Raw genomic sequence first — 20,469 nt, 5'->3', positions numbered from 1 at the left:
AGGCTTTTTCAGTGTGTTGTGTCAGGCCTTCAAGCTAACCCGTCAGCAAGGTAAGCATTTCTGAGAGGTGCCTCCCTCCCTCCTTTTCTTCAAGGATCATTTAGGCTACATGCTGTACTGTACATGCTCAGTTAACTTCTTCACCGTCTTCATCACTGGGGTTTTGAACTGTGCTTATCTTTTCCGATCTATTTATCTCCGTCTTATTGATTTTCAAGAAAAATATATTCTTCTCCAGTCTGTCGGTGTAAAGCAACAAAAGGTCTCTGTAACAGAGGCGGCCCCACATGCTGAGATCTGGGAAAGTGAGCGAATGTACACAGTGGAGAAGGGTAAAAAAAAAAATAAAATTGGGAGGGAGAGCAGCCAAACACCACAGGTGTACTACTGCTTCTGTTGCTCTGCTGGACTACTCATCAGGCCCCATCTCTACTGTGTAATAAAAGTTTTCCCTCTGTTAGGTAAGGTTTAGGATACCTTTCCAAATCTGAAAGAAAGCACCTGCTCAGGTCATGAGTAGGGCTGTGCGGTATGACATATCATTCATATCTTAATATAGGTCATTTCATATCCTAGTAACGATATAGGTCCCGATATAGAACATTTTCTGTAAATTTAATGAAATATGGCATTTCCAACTGTAACTCAGGATATTTCTCTGCATAATAAAGGTGGGGTAACTTAAGCGAATCTGGAGAAATCCGTCACCATGACAAATACCATGATAGAGTGAACAACAACACAGCAAGTAATATAACTAATGTTAGGCAGGATGTCGAATTCCAACTTAAAACTAACTTCACAGAGGTGCAAAGCGTCGTTCCCTCACCAAAATATTACAGTAGTGTGGCATTTGTGACACAGCAATATGAACGATGGAGCATAATTATAAACGATAGATGTTTTTCTATCATCAAACGATAGATATTGTCATATCGCACAGCCCTAGTCATGAGAGTAGCTCTAGATCATCACAGTATCCAAGAGCCGAAGTGAAAGTCCTCAAATGGCTTGTTTTGTCTGACCAACAGTCCAGAATTCAAAGATATTTAGCTTTTTATTTGTCCTTTTTGCTTAAAAAAGGACTTTACAATTAACTGATTATCAAAATAGTGAAATATTCTGTCGCTCAACATCAGCTGATTGTTTCAGTCTCTAATTACAAGTACAGATTGGACTTGCCATGAATTTCTTTTAAACAGATCTCTTTTTAAAGCTGCAGTCATCAATGTTTTACGTGAATATTTAGTTAAAGACTGCATGTAATTGGAAATTGTTGGTGAATATCTAGGACAAGTATCATCTAACTCTACAAAGCTCTACAGGGCTTTTTAGTTTTTTAATGCCTGCAAAGCTACTGTGGTTCATTAGAGCCACTCTCATCAGCTCTTTCAGCTAACAGTCTGACCCACTGTACGCTCAGTGGCTTGTTTGAGGCCAAAAAGGAGTTGAACGGTATTGAACAGGAGGCCAGAAACACATTGGATGATAATTTTGCTTTTTATCTGTTGAATGTGTAAATAGTAGTTGGCTAAGATGTTAGCCACATTAACTTTTATAAAGCGACAGTATGTCAGAACTATGTGTCTGCCAACTTGTTTGGAGTTCTTCCGCCCCCTAGTGGCCAGAAATTGATTAATACAGCTTTAAGTTGTGAGCTTTTTTCACCTCAGACTTCTCAGTCACCCTGCTGAACAAAGTGAAGCCTTTTGACGATGGTGTAGATCCACTTCAACAGTACTGTGCTCTTCTACAAGGAAATTACAACACGGATACAAAATTTTACGTGGCCATATGGGCTGGAACGGCGAATAGTACAGATTGATGTAGGGAATCAGACTAACATGATGAGAGGAACAGCACACTAGTATGCTCCGTTTTAAAGGCTTCTTCTCTTTCTCATCACTTTCTGAAATGGACTGAATCAGACCATGAAATAGGGTACTAACTCAAATGACTTTTTTGAATAGGACTTTTGAGGTGTTCTTGGATTTATCTCCCCCAAAAATAGAGGGCCATTTGAACAAACTGTGGCAGCTCTCGCAAAAAAAAAAGAAATCACTGGCTTCAATGTTTTTCAGTTGGTGCTTGAGTTGAACCTGTAACCTGCCAATAACACGCCCTGCTACTTGTGGAGTCTAATTGTACAAGCCTGTAAATAGAACCACATGAAAATAACAGTTGAGTGCTTTTCACAGGCAGCAGTAGGTTGAAGAAGATACTTTAAAGCACCCATGCTACGTCTGTGGCGCTGGCACCAGCTGCAGATCTCTGATGGGGGCCTTGCTTTTCTGGCTCCCCAGATAACTAAAGCAAGTTTTCATTATAGCTGGCCCAAGGGTGAAATAAAAAATTGTAATTCGTTTCTTTTTCTGGTGTAAGACCACATGTGATAAACTATCGTCTCTGTCCCTGGTTGCTGCTTCCCCTCGCCTGTTGTACTGTAGGTGACTTAGATAATGAAAATGGTAATTTTTACTATTATGATCCCTTTATCTTGTCCACAGCCTTCTAGGTGCAAACTGAGCAGATGGTTTTGAGGGCGATTTAGTTTGGAAATTGTTTGATCTGATTCATTTGGCTTATGTGAAGCCAAGGGGATAGTTGTGCCTGAGTTGTGCAATTGTTGGTTCGTAACTGTAGTTACCCTTGGGTGTTGTTTTTTAATCAGCCAGTCATACCCAGGTGCAGTCATCCTCAATGTGTCTCCTTGTCTGCCCCCGCTTATGGCAATGTAGGATTTGTGTGAATTTGATGAAACATCATCAGATTTTAATAAATGCTTTAGTTTGAGGTCCCCCTCCTCCTCTGGGCTCTGACTTCCACACCTCCTCTACTCTACCTAACCAAACAAAACCTGGGCCCCTCCTCTCGCTCTGCTTCTTTCTTTCCATCTCATGCACATTTCAACTTCTCTCTAGCACTGATTATTATCAAGGTTTTTCATGCATTTACATTTTGACAATTTACAAGATTAGATGCTAATGAAAACAAAGCATGTTTGCTTGGCTGAAACTGCCAGCTATCCAAACACCAGCACTGTCTGTTCAGTCGTATGTGTGTGTCTCAGTGCAGGCCAGAGCTTTACTCTGGCTTTTGTGTCTCCACGCAACAGACAGGTTTTATTGTCACGTTTGTCATTTGATGCGTTTTTGCATTTTCTGACCCTCTGCACTGACAGACTAGCACATCCCGTGAAAATAAGACTGCTCGCTTCACCACATTTCTCCCCATCCAACATTTTGCATCATTGGCTTTAAATCTTGAGAGCCAGTTTTGCTCCTGGGTCCGATTCAAGATCAGCTGTAAGTGCTGTTGTTTCTATAATGGCAACACAGGTGCAAGCACTTGTGCGGTAATTGTTATTTTTTTAATAAGCAGCAAAGCCATACTACACATTTTTATTGGCTTTCCATATCTCTTGCTGTGGGGCATTTTGTGCCTTGTTTCTTTCTTTCTACTACTCCACAGCCTCAGCTCACACACTCCTTTTTCCACTCAGGGTGAAAGAAAATAAACCATGATGATTTTAATATTGAAAACACCCTTTAAACCATTTTAATGAATCCTTTTTAATTAGTTAACTGACCCTTTTTTAAATATTGTGTTTTTGTTTTTTTTCTCTTACCAAGACTGAAAAAAACACCCAAACCTGGGCTGCAGTGTGTCATGTGCTTTTTGAACTTCTGGTTATGTTTCTTTTAATGTAAAGACAAATGATGGAAAGTTGACGAATCTATTGGCTTCATCCAAGTAGACGCTATTCTTCCAGCTGCTCAGTTCAGAGCTTTTTTTAAGTCGGAAGAAAATTCCTTGGCAACTTTTTATAATTGATTGATCGTTAGTGATGAAGCTAATTCCAAATGTTCCCTAAATCTAGCTTGTGAGTTGTGAGGAATTGCTGCCATTCTATCTTATGTGATAGTGAATTGAATTTGGACAAAACAAACAATCTGAAGATGCACCTAAGGCAAATTTTAATGGATACTCCGCATGTTATTGACCAAGCAATTAATAAAAAGGTAATCAGATGAATCTATAATAAATGCAGTCATTAGTTTCCACTCCTTACTGTCGGTTCCTTTGCTCATTTTATCTCTTCCTTCTCTTCTACCTTCTGCTCCTTCCTACATCCATTTTACTAATCTCCTGTCTTGCCTGTTCTTTCTCATCGCCTCCTCCTCCCTTCTTCTCACATCTCAGCCAAGCGTCAGAACAATGCAACAGTTCACAAACAGAGATGATGAGCCTCCCATCTACTATCTCCACAGACTGTGAAATGAAGTTTTACTTAAAATGGAACCACTGGAGTTAAGAGGTGATGGGAGTGATTTTAGAAGAGAGGCTCATTTCTTTCTTGTTGGCTGCTCCCCTCTCATCAAGCATTCAGAGTGACCGGTTAAACAACATTGCTGCTTAAACACCAGCTCATACCATGAATGTAACAAAAAATGCTATTATAGTCTCTGTCTCTATTTTACCCCGGGCCTCTGACCCCTGCCCACTCCTGATTGTGTGGAAAGCACTCCACCATGGTATGAAGCTCTGTATATTTTAGCCTTCTGCCCCTGTGACCCCTGCCTACAGTCCTGTGACGGTATGAAACTGTGGCTCAATCTGCCTCCTCATGGATAACACAGAGAAACTTCAGTTTTACTGTGCTTCCTGTCTCTTCTGTGTTTGTGTCTTATCCTGAGCCCATGCTGTGTTAGTTAGCTGAATGGTTCCCTCAAAAGTTAATACTTTTCCCCCCCAGGAGCCCAAAACATATTGTTGCTATTTTTAGTGGGATGTGAAGCCCAATCCAGGTAGCCAGGTGTCACTTACTAGTAAATTGGCTGCTAACAGTTTGTTGACTGTGTTTTCACTCTGTGTTATAGCTGCCATTGGTGGTCATTTTGCTTCCCTGTATTTATGCAAGGACACAATAATGGTGTGAGTGACAGACAGAGTTGGTTAATATATAGCCTGTTCTAGTCATCATTGCCAGACAGGTTTCTAAGTTATTGGCGGCTAATAATCTACTGCTGTGTGTTTTTTGCAGGGTTTAGACATATAATCCAGAACATTTCTTCTCTTCACATGTGTGCTTCTGTGCCCTGTGCAGTGGTGGAAGTACACGTACTCAGTACTGTACTTGACTACAATTTTGAGGCACTTATAATTTACATAATTAATTCCATTTAATGCCACTTCTACTCCACTACATTTCAGAGGCAAATGTTAAGCTTTTACTTCACTACATGTATATTAAAGCTTTAATTACTAATTCATTTGCAGATTTAGATTATTAATACAAAAGTAAATGATCATGTATTATTATTATTATTATTATTATTATTAAAGATTAAGCACCTGAGCATCACATAACAACAAAGTTTAACAAAACTTTGCCCAATAAGTACTGGATGTAAAGTATGTTAATAATAATAATAATAATAATATATTTGCATGATGAGTACTTTTACTTTTGGTGCTGTATTGATTCATGGGTGCCCTTGTAGCTCGCATGATGGAGCGTACGTAACGTGTACTACAGAGTCCTTACCGCAGTGCCCCGGCTTTACTAATACCTTTAGTAAACCCGTGTAATAGAAGTGTTTCACATTGAGTGTGTAGTAGAGAGAGGAGAGTGAGAGTGATTTTTTGATTAGGGGTGTGGTTTGAGAAGGAGGACAAGTGGCATTTGGTGGATTTACTGCTCTAGTAGTCTGAAATGGGGTATCCTGATACATGGATGAAGGCTTTCCCTATGAACGTGCTGCTTTAAAACAGAGTGTCCTAAAGAATCTATAAATCTTAAAAATATGCTCTGGTTTCATCTGTCCAAAATGACCTGTTTCCAGTTGCACTGTTGTTACATGGAAAAAAAACTTGCATTGTCTAATCCATATTTATATATTTCTACATTTATTTATGTCAACTGTATGTTTGTCTTTTGGGACTATTTCTATAAATATCTTTATAAGCGTGTCTTTTATTTGCATGCATATCAGCCCGTGTTCATACTGTTTAGCTGTGTGTGTGTGTGTGTGTGTGTGTGTGTGTGTGTGTGTGTGCGTGAGCTAGAAGTGTGCAGCTGTGCGTGAGTGTCTATGATGTCACCTCCTGTCATCTCCTCAGAGCTGTGCGTTTTTCAGTCCTCCTCTGTCGGGCTCCCACGCGTGCCATCTGAAACCAGCAGGGAGCACAATCCCCCTGCAGAGGCTGCCGCTGCCCTGCCTGTCCTTGGGAAAAGATGGTAGTACAGGACGGTCATTAAAAGGTGATGCCACTCTTCGGACGTCTGCCATGTTTAAAGATGCAGCAGAGCAATTTCCAGTACGAACACAGGGAAGAAAAAGGGTTGGCAAAGTGCTTGTAATCAGAAATGATCAGATATTTTCCTGAACAGATGGCATTTTTTGCCTTATTGGAGACATCATTCATCATCACTTACACCCCAGTCTCACCACTGCACTGCAGCATCATCCACTGGTGTTATTCAAAAGGGCCACTACAGCTACTGTCAAAAGAAAATGAAGTATTGGTCCGCAGACGTTTATGCACGCACGTAAAAAGTGAACTGACTTGGTTTACTTGTATGTATAAACATATTTCAGTTCAGCTCAGAGGGCATCACACTATGATTTTTCTAATGCATATGCAGTAGCAGATTGCAAGTGTTGCCATGGTGATTAGTCCAAATGATGCTTACATTTTTATTTTCATTCAATGCTTCAGTATCCGCCCCCCTGCGGGCCAGGGAAGACGTTACAGTGAGCCCACAAAGGGTCTGTGGTAAAATAGATTTACCTCGGTGTAATAAAGCTTTCAGCTGAATTATTTAGAGACTTTAATTTGTCTAGCTAACATTTATTTACCAGATGACAACTGACGAAGAACGATTGGTGTTTTTGCTGCAGCGCTTTGCTTCCCAAGACTTATTCAGATTTAACCCAGAAAGCTGCTGCTAATGGAAGCTTAGCGATGCATTTGAGGCTGGATTTTGTACAAAATCTCTCGTGTATGCCTTGTCAGCAATATATTTAAGTGAAAAACTGTGAAGAGAACAGCGCATTGTTTTCCCTCAGTGGATTTTAACAAATGGCCATCTAAATATATTTTACTCTGCACGCTAAAGCTATTAGCGTAGAGTGAATAATGCCTTCAGGTAATACTGGTACCATACATCTTTATGTATGTTTTATTAGTTTATCTTCCAGGCATAGGGATGTGCCTGACATAAGTAGGACACTATCTGCAGTCTCTGGCTGAGTATTATATTACACTCTGGTTTCATACCTAATAGGGGTGCTTTGATCAGGAGTTTTAGGGCCAATACTGATCACTGATTTAATGTAATTAGAATTGGCCCCTCTTACACACAAGCAAAACTGGAATATTTTGTTGTTGCCACTGATGCCATCAGCTTCTGACCTTTTAATCACACCCACTCACTTCTTGAGTCCCAAAATCTTTTAGTTTTAAAGTTGCCATCCTTGATCAGGGTCCATGGAGCAAGAAATTAAAGCTACAACGGATACTAATTCAATAGATTAAACTTTCAATGTATAAACCTCTGATACACAGTAGCCATTTTCCATTTGAGATTTCAGGCACTAGGACTAGGCCTGCTCAACTGACTGCATCAAGAGTCCTGCAGGGGTTAATAGCACGGCCTGGAGACCATGTGGGCCTATACAGGAGTGGAAACTGCCTCGGGTGTCGGATGCCTCTGTGGTGGGGATCACGTTGGTTATCTGAATTTCTTATCTGCAATGCTAAAATGAAAAGCAAATGAGCTGAATTTGATTCATCAAAACATCCCAAATATCAGTTATCAATCCTAGTTACTAATATTCTTGGACTAGGAAAGGAAACTGTACAGCACAGTGACATTTGAAAATTCACCAACCTCTTGTGGAAAAGCCTTCATGAATGAAGACTTTTGGAAAAGACAGATTCCCCAGCCATAGCTGAACTGTACCAGCGGTTGAAGATAATTTAATGTCCTTGTCTGGCTCAACAAAGGCTAGTTAGCCTGTTTCTGGTCAGTCAGCACATGAAAAGAGCTTCTGTAATGAGCGCCGGATCCCATGGGTGAGACACAATTTAGTTTTGTCTGGGATCCAGGCTGAAAAAGGTTTAAGAGCATATAATTCAGAGAGTCAATATGACTATTATGAGTGTTTCTTCTGTCCACTGGCTAGCTGAACGCTAGAGGATACTCCCGGCTTTCTTTGACCATAATTGTAAAAGGAAAACGCGCTCCCCCCCCCACCACCACCACCACCACTCTCCACCCCCTTCTTTTTTCAATCAAATGTCTGAGCCTCAAGAGTGAGCATGAACACCCGCGCACATACTCTCAATCTAGCACTCACTCCTAAGGGGTCTGAGCAAGCCATATGCTGCAGTTCCTCCATCAAATTCCTGTTTTTCATTGAGGGACCGTTTCTATTGAGCACTTACATACTTGTGGAGAAGCTCAGGGGAGAAGCAGACTAACTGCTGTGTATCAGCACAGTCTCTGTCTGAAAGCCAGGGGCTAGATGCAGAATTTGTACAATAGCGGCACTCAATCTACCAGGCCAGTCTAATTATAGACAATGCTGTAGTTAGATTGTTCCTCTTAAAGTCTCTGTGGCTGAGAACAACTTGAGAAATGGAAGGCTGGCAGAACGCTGAAGATGAATGAAAAGGTAGAGTGTTGGGAAGAAAGGACAAATCGAACCACTGGAGAGTTTCCTCCGGGTGAGTTTTGTTCTTAATTTCTCTTAAGGTTTCTAAAAAAAAAAAACGTCAATAAAACCTTGTTTCTACCCTTCTGTTATTTGAGACTGCAGTCGTGTGGAAGAGTGAAGTTTGTGCCAGTTTCCCAACAATCTGCCCATTAACAGCAGATTACTGCATTTCTCTGATTCCTAGTCTCCTGTAGATCTGAGCTGACATGGACTGACTTCTCCCCCCTCCACAATATGGGCCTTTCGGTCAGATACAGTGTAAACCTCTCTGGAATAGAGTCTCAAGACCCTAACTGTAAATAGCTTGAATGCTGAGCTTCATCTAGTATCCCACTGTTTGTGAAAGTGCACCATTATTTTCTGTTTTTTATATTCCACAGTGCGTTTGGCGTCCCATTTACCTTGGGTCATTAAACCTCTGGGTCTGAATTGTTTCAGGCGCTTGAACCTCCGGGACACTGGCCTGTCTAGTTTTCTTTACTCTATTTAGATTCTGAGCTCCAAGTATTAGACACTGTGGTAAGAGGCCACATGCAGATACAAACATCCAATTACCATTGACCATTCTCAACTTTACACGTCTCTGTCGTTGTCACATCGGTGTAGTTCCAGCTGGCAGCGGCTTGCTTGCTGCGGCACTAATGCTGCCAGGATTTTCAGGGCACCTCTGTATGTCTTCTCTTTTCATGCCTGCTATAACTTCAGCCTTGCAGTTTGCTGATAGAAGTTATTCTGCAGTTTTTCATGTTAATATTATTTCATCAGTTTATCTCTGGGGTATTGCAACTTTGAAGTATTTTCCATGCTGTGACTGTGTGTTGACACCGTCACAACTTCCAACCTTTGCTCATAGCTGGGAATTTGAAGTTTCTTTTGTTGTGTCTTTTCAGTTGTGCTACTTTTAAATTCTGTTAAATGCTTTAAGTTGAAGCTTGTTTGATGGAAACTTTTCCCCAACCTCCTCACAGAGCACAGTGTTTGTACTTTTCATACTTTTCACTGCTGCTTGTCTGGTACAGCTACAGTAACCTGGCCAGCCACCTGGGTTTATTATGTTGAAACCCAGGTGTGTCAATAAAGATTCAAATTAAAAGACTAAAACACTTCTTCTTCTTCTAGGAAATCTAAAATATATTGTGTCCTTTTGTCCTTTTAATTCAATATTCAAAAATGGTTAAATTTCACAAAATTATGAACGTAAGCGTATGGTGTGATTTGTAGCAAATTGAAGACATGTGTATCTACGTTTTTCAAACATTCCTAGTGCTGCACATTAAATAGGGTACACTCCAGGCCTTGGCCATGCCCTTGTTCACATGCTCTGCAATTTAGCCTGTAAGATGACCGCGTTTGAGTTTCTTACTTGACGGCTGAATGCAAGCTGAACTTGTGGGCTGCATTTGGTTACCTAAATCATCATCATAAGCAAGTTACAGAGATGCAACGGGAACATTCACGCTTTAGGAAATGGGCCTTTTGATTCTCATGAAAACTGAAAAACCAAATCTCTCCATGTCGACATATGAAAATAAATATTTCAATTGAGTCGTATTTTCAATTCTCTGCTTCTAGTTGGGCCACTAAAAAAAGTGTTATTTATGTTTAGGGGGTCACTTTCACACCTGTTTGGTCAGTTCACTCGGTTCTGGTCCATTTCCTGTTCTCACTGACTATAACAAATGACCACAAGGAAATACAGGGGTCATTTTTTCATATTCTGGTGACTATCGTGAAGCCGTGCAGAACTTTGTTTATCTTCTCGGGTGACACAAAGAGCTCACCAAGTAATATTGATTATTTGCACTGTTAGTCGAGACTGCAGCTGGAACTCCTATGACATGGGGGAGGATGAAGAGAGGTGTCTGGTACCGTAATATCATGTGGGGTTGGGTGGAGGGTTATGTATTCTCTGGATACAACTGCTTTTATCAAGTAGTCACTTTCTGAAGTGTCTGGGGAAAATCCCAGCCCTTACTTGCATGCGACACCAAATGACCTTGAGTAATATGGATCGCTAATATAGATGCTTAAGAAATTGATTTATTTGTGCTTTTAAATGAATCCTAAAATCACACATTCCCCCTCGTAAATTCCTGCGTTTGGTTTTGCTTGCACAAAACGAACCGGACTGAAGCCCTCCTTTCCAAGCGCTCTTGTGTTTCTGTTGTTTGGAGCCCACCAAAAAGTTAGTTGTGAAGACACCTAAAATGTACTCAAAGTGTGCAGCTTATCCAAACACATCCAGGAGTGCCAGACCTGAGCTTCCTCACCTCAGTGAGACACTGTTGTCCTCTGTAACTGCTCTTGCTGGTTTTGGTAGCGGGCCCAGTCTGACGGCCCCCTTTCTCTGCTTCTGTCTCAATGTTGCAGGTTCAACTACAGGTCGACTCACCATCTCACCACCAATGGCTTCTATGAGTTCCTCAACTGGTTTGACGAAAGAGCCTGGTACCCTCTGGGTAGGATAGTCGGGGGCACGGTGAGTGTTTCTTCAAGTATACTATGTGTTTGACTCAGGAGGTGGGGATTGTGCGGGAGGCTGTACATCCTTTCTTTGTCCTTATTCCTCAAGAGTCACAGTCCTGTGATAAATCTTCAGTCGTCCTCTTAAACTCACTCTGCACTACAAGTATTACACACTTCTACACAAACACATTCAGTAAGCATGGCTGGGTGGTTAAACGGCTCCTGTGGGAATGAGGGTGTTAGCAGGAAGCACTCACTCATGGACACATGGAGAAGATCTATCTTCATAACAGCTAAAGGACAGACAGACTCGGGTCACTTTTACCCTTCATTACACTACAACTCATCTCTGAATGCTTATCCCCTCCTCCCTATAGTTATACCCCTCTGTGCAATCTCTCTGAACGGGTTGATGAAGGGATGTATGTTGTTTTGACTGTGATACAATTCCTCTTCATTAGGGCTGAATGATTAATTGTTTTTAAATCAAAATTGCAATTTGAAAGAACGCGATTAGCTAATCGTGAAGACGGCGATTTAAAATGTATATGTTAATTACACATCGCGTCTGACCAGTCACGCAGTTGCAAATTATTTCCGTTGTCATCCTTGTGGGACAGATCTGCTCGCAAATCACAAGCGCCATGCGCCTCCTGTCACGGTCCTACTCGCCAATCAGAGCGAGCACAGGGCGAAACAAGAGGAAAACATGTGGGATAAGAGACAGGTGGTGACTGTGCCGCGGTTTTGTCCGGCGTCAACTAACACTGAAGTGTTTCAGCAGAAGAGCGTTTAGTCATTTTTGTGTGCTTCAAATTAGGGGTGTGGAAAATAATAGATTTTTAGATGCATCGCGATGCGGACGATTATGAATCGATTCACAAATGTCAATAAATCGGTTATCTAGAGGTTAATTGATAATGTTATTTTGACGAAACGAAACGTGCGGTACTCTGAAATGCTACTCCGGACCATCAACTCCTCTCCCCATTCTTCAAAGGACAGCTACGTGACAGGCGGCAGTAGGTGACGGTGAAAGCAGCAGAGCAAAGATGAGCGCTACGCTTCAGTCTGGCAGTAAATGCACGGTGTAGGTCACAGCGTGTCCGTTAAAGTCTGTCTGTTGTTTTCCAACTTCTGGAAGAGTTAAGGCAGTTAGCGTTAGCTAGTTCAATTTCGTTTGTTGTCATTCATCCACATATCAAGTACACAATGAACCCAATGCCGTTTCTCAAGGCCCATGGTGCTCAAAACAAGATTACAGTGAAAATCAACTTACAAGACATGACACAAACATGTAACTACACTAGACGAGACAAAAAACAGGAACAGATATATTAAGGTGGAGTGAACGTGGTTTGGCTGGAGCATTGTAAAGTGAGTAGTTCAACCACCGTCTGACTCTATACCAATAACAGCATCAGAAATAAAAATAGCAGCAGCAGAGATCAGTAATAACACTGTAATAATGTAATAATGCTATGCAATGTTAGCTACATTTATATGCAACATTAATTATCTCTAATATTTCATTACTACCTACATGTTTGGATTGCTGTTAAATACTTTGCTTAAAAAGTAGCAGTAGTAGTCACACAGTTAAAAAAATACATCTTTATCCAATTTGTTTTACAGTCGCATCGTAGCACTCGTAATCGTAATGAGGAGCCCTTGAGGTGATGCATCGAGGAATTGAATCGAATCGTTGAGCTGTTAATCATAATTGAATCGTGAGACCAGTGAAGATGCACACCCCTACATCAAATACGGATAACGGCTCCGATTTTGTTCCGCTCTGTGCGCGGCTTCACATACCACATGGAGCATTTCAGAATAAGAGCATTTTGCCTGCCTGATTTTTTTGATTTGGTCAGTTGTCCTTGATTTTTGTGCTTCTATCATGGTAAAGTAGGCTGCTCAGTTAAATAGTTTCTTTTTTTCAGTTTTAACTGTGTATGTTGTTGATATACTATCAGGAGTCTGCACAGACTGTTTTATTTAGAAAATTGACCGGATTCTCTTTGCCATTCTGTGTCTGACTTCCTGCCTGGTTCATCTGCTCTGTGATGCTTGACGCGCCTTCCATCAAAAATAGACTGACAGTGAATATTAAACTTTAGCTTAACTTTTTGTAATCACAAATCAAATCGTAATCGCAATATCTGGCAGAAAAATCGCAATTAGATTTTTCCCCAAAATCGTTCAGCCCTATTCTGCATCATAAGGCATTGAAAGAAATAAAGGACTAAGGCGATTGTACTAGAAGCTATACTATGTAGCGGTTGTTTAACAAGTATAGGTAAGTATCAAAGCCCACAAAGGATACATGTCTTTAGAAACACTACCCCTCAGTGTAGAAATAGCTCCTCTCCTGCTCCTCACCAGCTGGCGTCAGACGCCATACTGACTCTTGTCATAAAAGGGCTTCACGGTGCTGCACTTCTTTGGAAGTGGGTAAATCAGTGCCATTTTACTGGTTGACAGAGTGAAGGGGAGTGAAAAACAATACTTCAGTAATTTTTATTATAACAATTTTAAGCAATCGCCACAAATGTCATTTCATTGTAGTGTTTGTTGAAATATTGTTAAACATTTCTTTGCGTTCACTTATTAATTTATATAGCAGCGATAATTGGTTAACGGGAGAGGAGGGGAGTGGGGGGGGGGGCGTTCAGGAAGTTGTAGCTGACAGAGTTAACAGTAATAACAAAGGAATAATGTTAACTGCAAACAGTGTTCATTTCCATTTCAATTACTGTAGGCTTTGGCTTCTTTAGCTCGGTATACCTCTGTGCTGTCATTCTCAATACAAAGAAAACTCAAATATGCTTTTTTCACATAACTGACCAGTATGTTTTGTTTGTAGGAGCTTGAGTAGCATCAGAAATTTGGTGTTTGAGGTAATGATGCAGCCTGGTCTAAGCACATTCTCTATCCAGTATTCTCTATCCAGTACCTCTGTGCGCTAGCAAAGAGCTTGCAGCAGTGAAAAGATGCGAGTAGCAACACTTTCTTGCTAGCTTGTCAATATTGGCACTCTTCTCATCACATCCTAAAAATATTACATGGGGGAGTCAAAACAAGACATCTTTGTCTGTACAGACTGTATTAATAATAACACACCTTTTTATTTACAGAAAAATGTAATGTTGCCTGTCTGAAGAGAACCTGAATCATTTCTGCCCTCACCTTCCCCTCTGTTTCCCCTTCTTCTCCAGGTGTACCCAGGCCTGATGGTCACGGCGGGCCTCATCCACTATGTGCTCAACCTGCTGCACATCACCGTCCACATCCGGGACGTGTGTGTGTTCCTTGCTCCGGTGTTCAGCGGCCTGACCTCCATCTCCACCTTTCTGCTCACGAGGGAGCTGTGGAACCAGGGAGCGGGGCTGCTTGCGGCCTGCTTCATCGCCATCGTCCCGGGCTACATCTCCCGCTCCGTGGCTGGCTCCTTCGACAATGAAGGCATCGCCATCTTTGCCCTGCAGTTCACCTACTACCTCTGGGTACGTCTGTATTTACTTTATTAGCCCTCCCATAGTCCTGACCCTCCAGTATGCAGCTATTTAACAGTTCTCATTGCTGCCTCAGCTGGCTGAAATCCGACTTAAGGGGGCGTTACCTTTTGAAATTTCTGACTTGTCAAATGGAACGCATCATTCAAGCTGGGGTAGGCAATTTATTTCAGAACTGATCCAGTTGAAATGATTGGCTGGCTTACCTGCCTGTCTGCCTACCTGCTTGCATGCACTCTGCCCGTGCACTCAATGTAAATGAAAATGTGTTTTGGGTGAGTGGCTCTGGAGGGAGGCGGTGGGATTTTTTTGACTGGATACTTTTCAAATCTAGTCTCTTTTGCTGGTTCATTGCTGTCCCAAACTTTAAAGCTGCAATATTCAGTATTTTATATTAACAATGAATTGAATGACTGTGTGATGTGAAGGGTTTCGCTCTTAGTGACAAATCCATAGAAAATTATCACCCAATTCTCCAGGGCCCTAGACTTGAACTGGGTTTTGTTTCACTTCATTATTGAGCCTGACATTGTGTTAGTGTTTGCATGCTCAGGAGGGGTTATTTTTTCCCACTAAACAATTAGTAGCAAATGACAAATCTGTGCCTCCAAAGTCATTTTCAGTTGGCACAGAAGCTGATGTTGTGGCTGCTAGGAGGGGCTAGTTAAGAAATGTGCCTATTTCGAATGATTTCCTGTAGTTGATTTACAACAACCTGTATAGCTGCACTAGTTGGCAATTTTCTGTCACAATTATTCTAACTGAGGCACAAGAAGATCCAAGGTCTCATCTTCTAGTCCCGCCTGCAAAGCTATGATTGGCACAGTTGTTTTTCCAAAAGGGGAAAGCGCTTTTAATAAGCTGAAACAATAAGGGGAACAAATCTGGGAGGTGTACAGAGATTCAGAGACCTAGAACCATGCTAGCTATGTGCCTCAGCTCTACGGCGCATTTAACCTACCTAAGCGTTAGATGATGTTTTGTTTTTTGTGTCTCCAGCCACAACAGGCAGCTGTTTTGTGCAAAGAGCTCTGATAGACGCTACTCACCCAGCATCAAATGGCAGAAAAAGTTAGCGACTAGTTGGTGAACAAAGTTGAGCATTTAGCAGAGCCAGTTGTTTTTCTCAGGAGTGGGGGAGACCAAACCAGCGCTGAAAGAAGAGGGATTATTTGGCTTTTGTCAGGGGAGCAGACCACTATCTTCACATTTATATGCTTTGATAGAAAACCTCCAGTCTCCTGTGAATATGTCCCCTGCCCCTTTCTTTCTCTTGTACTCTCTCCTCTCATTCACTCTACCTACCTCCTTTCATTCCATCAGTTGCCTCCTTTCGTCCACCACATCTCATTGGCTCAGCTCCTCTGTTTATCCAATTTCATCCAGCCAACAGCAGCGTCTCCCACACGCACCTTCGTTAAGTCAGGCCTCATCAGCATTGTTAAGCCCTCGTTAGCAGCTCTCGTGTGCTGTGCAGGGGAAGGTAAAGATGTGTCGGACATGGTGCTCTACTTTGTGCAGGTCATTTAAGAGAGGAAACATGATGAATAATTCAGACAGTCCCGTTGGGTAAGCGGCAACAGAGCAAATCCTCAAGGAAAATATAGTGAATAGAGCAGCTCGGCTTAATGGAAGCATTTGATGTAGATTTGTGTGTGTGTGTGTGTGTGTTGGTTAATACTGTCCTCTGTATACTGCAGGTGAAGTCGGTGAAGACGGGATCCGTCTTCTGGGCCATTGGATGCTGCCTCTCCTATTTCTACATGGTGAGAACACACACAAACATTTGTTTCGTATTTGTGAGGACTTTAATTGACCACATTCAAGGCACAAGGTGCATTTATTGTCATATTACAACAAGGTTCTGAAATGAGATGCAGTTGTATTTGTCTTTTACACAAAAAGTTTACACAGAAATCAACTATTTTGCACGGCACATTAAAGACACTCTCAGCCTAGAGGAAAAAGCTGCTCTGCAGTCTGGTGGTACGACAGCAGATACTTTAGTATCTTCTGCCAGACAGCAGCAGGGTGAACAGGGGTGGGTGCTGTCCTTGGCTTCCTTTTGGGGAGTTTTAATCATCCGCTGCAGAACCTCCGGTCCTAGGGCGTGCACATCCCATGCTAGTTTGTGATGTTTCCAGTCAGGATGCTTTCTATTGCACCTCTGTAAAAGCTGACAAGAACTTGGCGAGGGAATTTGGCCTTCTCAAGGCCGGATCAGACGGAATGCGTTTTTTTGCAGTGAGAGGCGCCTATTTTAAATTGTTTTTGCTCTGAGAAGAAAGGTGCCTGACGTCATTGGCGTTTTTTTCCATTGTCCAATGAAATGAATGGGGAGACGGGCCCTCAGTTGTGGTAACATCAGTTTACAGTTGCTTGGATTGTCCGGAGACTGCAACAAACTGTCCCCATGTCATCCTAAAATAATCCTTGAACCGACCATCATTAAGACGAAGCTACTGGACCAGCTGGTGGTACTATCAGCGGTGTCTCCTCTTCCTGAGGGTCTCATATACCCACACGGATCTCCCTTTTCCTGTCTCCTGCATGTTTGTACACCTCTCACAAAAAAGGCATTGCTGTGCGCCCCTCGTTTTCAGACTTGCAAAGCGTTTCTGTCTGATCGAGGCCTTAAGCTTCCTCAAGAAATACAGTCGTTTCTGAGCTTTATTCACCAGCGTGGAGATGTGAGACGACCATATCAGGTTCTATGTGATGCCGATTCCCAGGAACTTGAAACTGTTCACCTGCTCCACGTCCACACCACTGATGTAGACAGGAGTGTGTGTGTGTGTGTGCGTGTCTTTTATTTTCCTGAAATCAACTATCAGCTCCTTGGTTTTGCTGATGATGAGCTGTAGGTTGTTCGCCGTACACCACTCTCAATTTCCTCTCGACATGAAGTCTCATCGTTTAAAATCCGGTTAATGGTGGTGGTGTCGTCTGCAAACTTCACAACAGAGTTCTCTTCATGTCAAGGGTTGCAGTCGTTGGTGTACATGTCCTACTCTGACACTTAAAACCCAACCATAGTGCGAACGTAAAAATGAAACAAGAAATCTGAGTCATAAACTAGAGGTAGAGCAACATGTAGATCACACACTCGCACTGAAACACAGATCACAGAAGCACTCAAAAATTATCTGCATGCCACTCACAGATTCTCTGCAGATAAGGCTAACAGCAAGTATTCATGGATGTCCACATCACCGAAAGCCATTTTCATCAGACAAAACCAGATCTTTTGAGGGACCTTTTCCCTAACTCATCGATCATTCAGTCAGTCTGCGATGAATCCATGATGAATCACGCCGTAAGCTGAGAAGCCTCTTCTCTGGCAACTGCTCGCCACTTGAGAGTTGCGTGACTTTTAGAGACAATAAGCGCAAAGCTTGAAAAAAGGTTCATGTGCGTGTCTGTTGTTCTGAACATGTGTAGGACTGTGTGTGCCTTTTTGAGGGTTTGGGCACTGGCGGCATAATCTGAATGGCAGTCTTGACGCTGTAGCTCATAATGATTTCACAGCTCTCAGGTGTGCTGGACAGCTTTGCACCCTCCCACTTATTGCTGCCTCTTTCATTATGGGTGTCTGTGTGTGCTGAGAGAAAACACAGTCACCCTTCTGTTCCTAACCTATAGGGACATGTGGGCTGGTTACAATACTGATTATCCACTGCAGCTGGAAACAGTGCACAAATTCAGCAGGGATCAAAATCCCATTATGACAAGAATGTGTAAACTAACTGTCTGTGTGACTCTGTATTTGTGCATGCAAAATCCAGGTAGTTACACCCCTCCATCAATGACTGTTATTGCTAAAGCTCTAAATTGATAAGAAAACGATCTTATCAAATACTCACTGTGTGTTTGTTTATTTCACAGGTTTCAGCTTGGGGCGGTTACGTGTTCATCATCAACCTTATTCCTCTTCATGTATTTGTCCTGCTTCTCATGCAGCGCTTCAGTAGGAGAGTCTACATAGGTGAGATACAACACACACCCACGTACACATGAATACTTTATTTATGTTCACATTAATTCAAGGGCATTAACAGATGACATTGGGGATTTACAATTATGCTCATTTAACATTCAGTGTTGCACATCCAGGATAAACAAACAACATAAAGGGCAAGGTAACTCTGCAGTCAGCAGCTGCACACACACACACTTTCAGTATTTTCTCTACTCAGAGCCATGCACAGTGATGTGGGAGTGCTACACCGAATGGCTTGTTATTCTTTGTCATATCTGCATTGTTACTGATAATTAATAGCATCCACTAGCAGCTGATGTTGTGTAAGTAATGAGACAGATATCAGGTTTAAACAAATCCCCCAGAGAAGGTGGAAGAGATTCATGTTAGAAGTAAAAGGAGATGGAAAATGAAAATATAAGCAGGAAAAGAAAAAAAAATAAGATGAAAGCTGTCTTCCCTTCAAAGCGCTTCCCTCGTCGGAGACTCTGAACTTGCCTCACTGATCATAGATCGAGTCCTGACCCCAGGCTCACGGCCCCCTCCTGATGCCGCAACACCAAACCATTATTTCATATTCTCCAGCAGCCCATACATACTTACCAGGTCATAATCCTGTGGAAATAATGACATATCGCGATGTAAAAGGCACACAACTGGATGAGGGTAACTTGGCAAGAAAGCTGTGCAATGTGGAATGAAAGGGAACCCATACTGTGGACTGCTAGAACTTTGAGTCCAGAGAAGGAAGACTGAAAGGAGAAAAGACGGGGTGACAGCTGGATTCTTCATCCTCCAGTAGGATTTTTGGCAAAATAAATAATTTAGCATCAGACTGACTTTCTCAACCGCCTCCCTTGGTCTCCCACCTCCTTCATCCTCCCCCCTCTCCCCTCGCCTCCTGTGTCTGTCTCTCTCTGAAGGCCCGCACTGAACATTCTGCCTGCAGCAACACAGTAATTGATTTAGTTCAAAGTTGTAATAGCTCACTGTGTTCTGTGATGCCTACCTTGTACTGTGATTTGGAGTCCAGCCTGTGACCTGCTGTCACACGGCAGCCCTCTCTCACTCCATCTTCCCCGTCTAATGAAGCAAAAATAGCGTGATGAAATCCAATTGGAATTTCATTATCTCATGAGCAACGTCTCCTCTGTAGCAGAATAGAAAACTTAGAATAGAAACTCCTCTGATGGATGCCTCTGCTCTCAGCTTGGCTGCTAGTCCCCTGTCCCAGTCCAGATCATTACATCACTTAGCGTCTGGAAAGCAGGTGCCACGTGCTGCCTGCTGGGACGCTTTCAACAGGGCGCCAACGGGCCCTCATCCGTTACAGAACTGTGCTGCCTGGCCGCAGTAGTAGTGACTAAATGATTTAGATTAAACCTGATGACATGTTTTTGGAGAGGCAGGACACCACATATCATCTTTGACTTTGGATGCAGTTCCAGCAGAAAATGCAGACCTCTTCAGGTAACTGCAAAAATTGCAGAAATTACCACATACATATTTTTGCCAGTTTTTTAAATAGCTTTTACTTTTTACCACCATATCAAAGTTTCCCCCTATTAAAGTGGTAGCTAAAAACTTCAGTTGCCTGCTGTTTTTAGAAAAAAATTTATTTGTATTTTTAAAAAATGTGACCCATTTTGAAGATTTTGTCTTTAGTAGGAACCAACAGATGATGTAACATAGTACTACTGTACTGTATGTGACAGCTAGAGGTTACTTCACAGATTAAGTACTAGGTTATCCAATATGGTTACAATAGAACTGTGTTCAGTTT

At 42.1% G+C, this 20,469-nt stretch overlaps 1 protein-coding gene across 1 annotated transcript in view; it reads left to right on the top strand.

Moving 5' to 3' along the window:
* LOC119898105 (dolichyl-diphosphooligosaccharide--protein glycosyltransferase subunit STT3B-like) overlaps positions 1 to 20,469 on the top strand; it is a 57,408-nt gene that overhangs the window by 22,042 nt on the left and 14,897 nt on the right. Inside the window, exons 2-5 of the mRNA XM_038712265.1 lie at positions 11,097 to 11,205; positions 14,411 to 14,698; positions 16,408 to 16,473; positions 18,593 to 18,692. Coding sequence (XP_038568193.1) covers positions 11,097 to 11,205; positions 14,411 to 14,698; positions 16,408 to 16,473; positions 18,593 to 18,692 — 563 coding nt within the window. The remainder of the gene's footprint in view (positions 1 to 11,096; positions 11,206 to 14,410; positions 14,699 to 16,407; positions 16,474 to 18,592; positions 18,693 to 20,469) is intronic.

Source organism: Micropterus salmoides, unplaced genomic scaffold (genome assembly GCF_014851395.1).
Source record: "Micropterus salmoides isolate LMB-PRFRI ecotype aquatic unplaced genomic scaffold, ASM1485139v1 Ms_hic_scaffold_11, whole genome shotgun sequence".
Classification (NCBI taxonomy): domain Eukaryota; kingdom Metazoa; phylum Chordata; class Actinopteri; order Centrarchiformes; family Centrarchidae; genus Micropterus; species Micropterus salmoides.
Note: the sequence above shows the minus strand (reverse complement) of the source record. Positions and strands in the feature narration are given on the sequence as shown.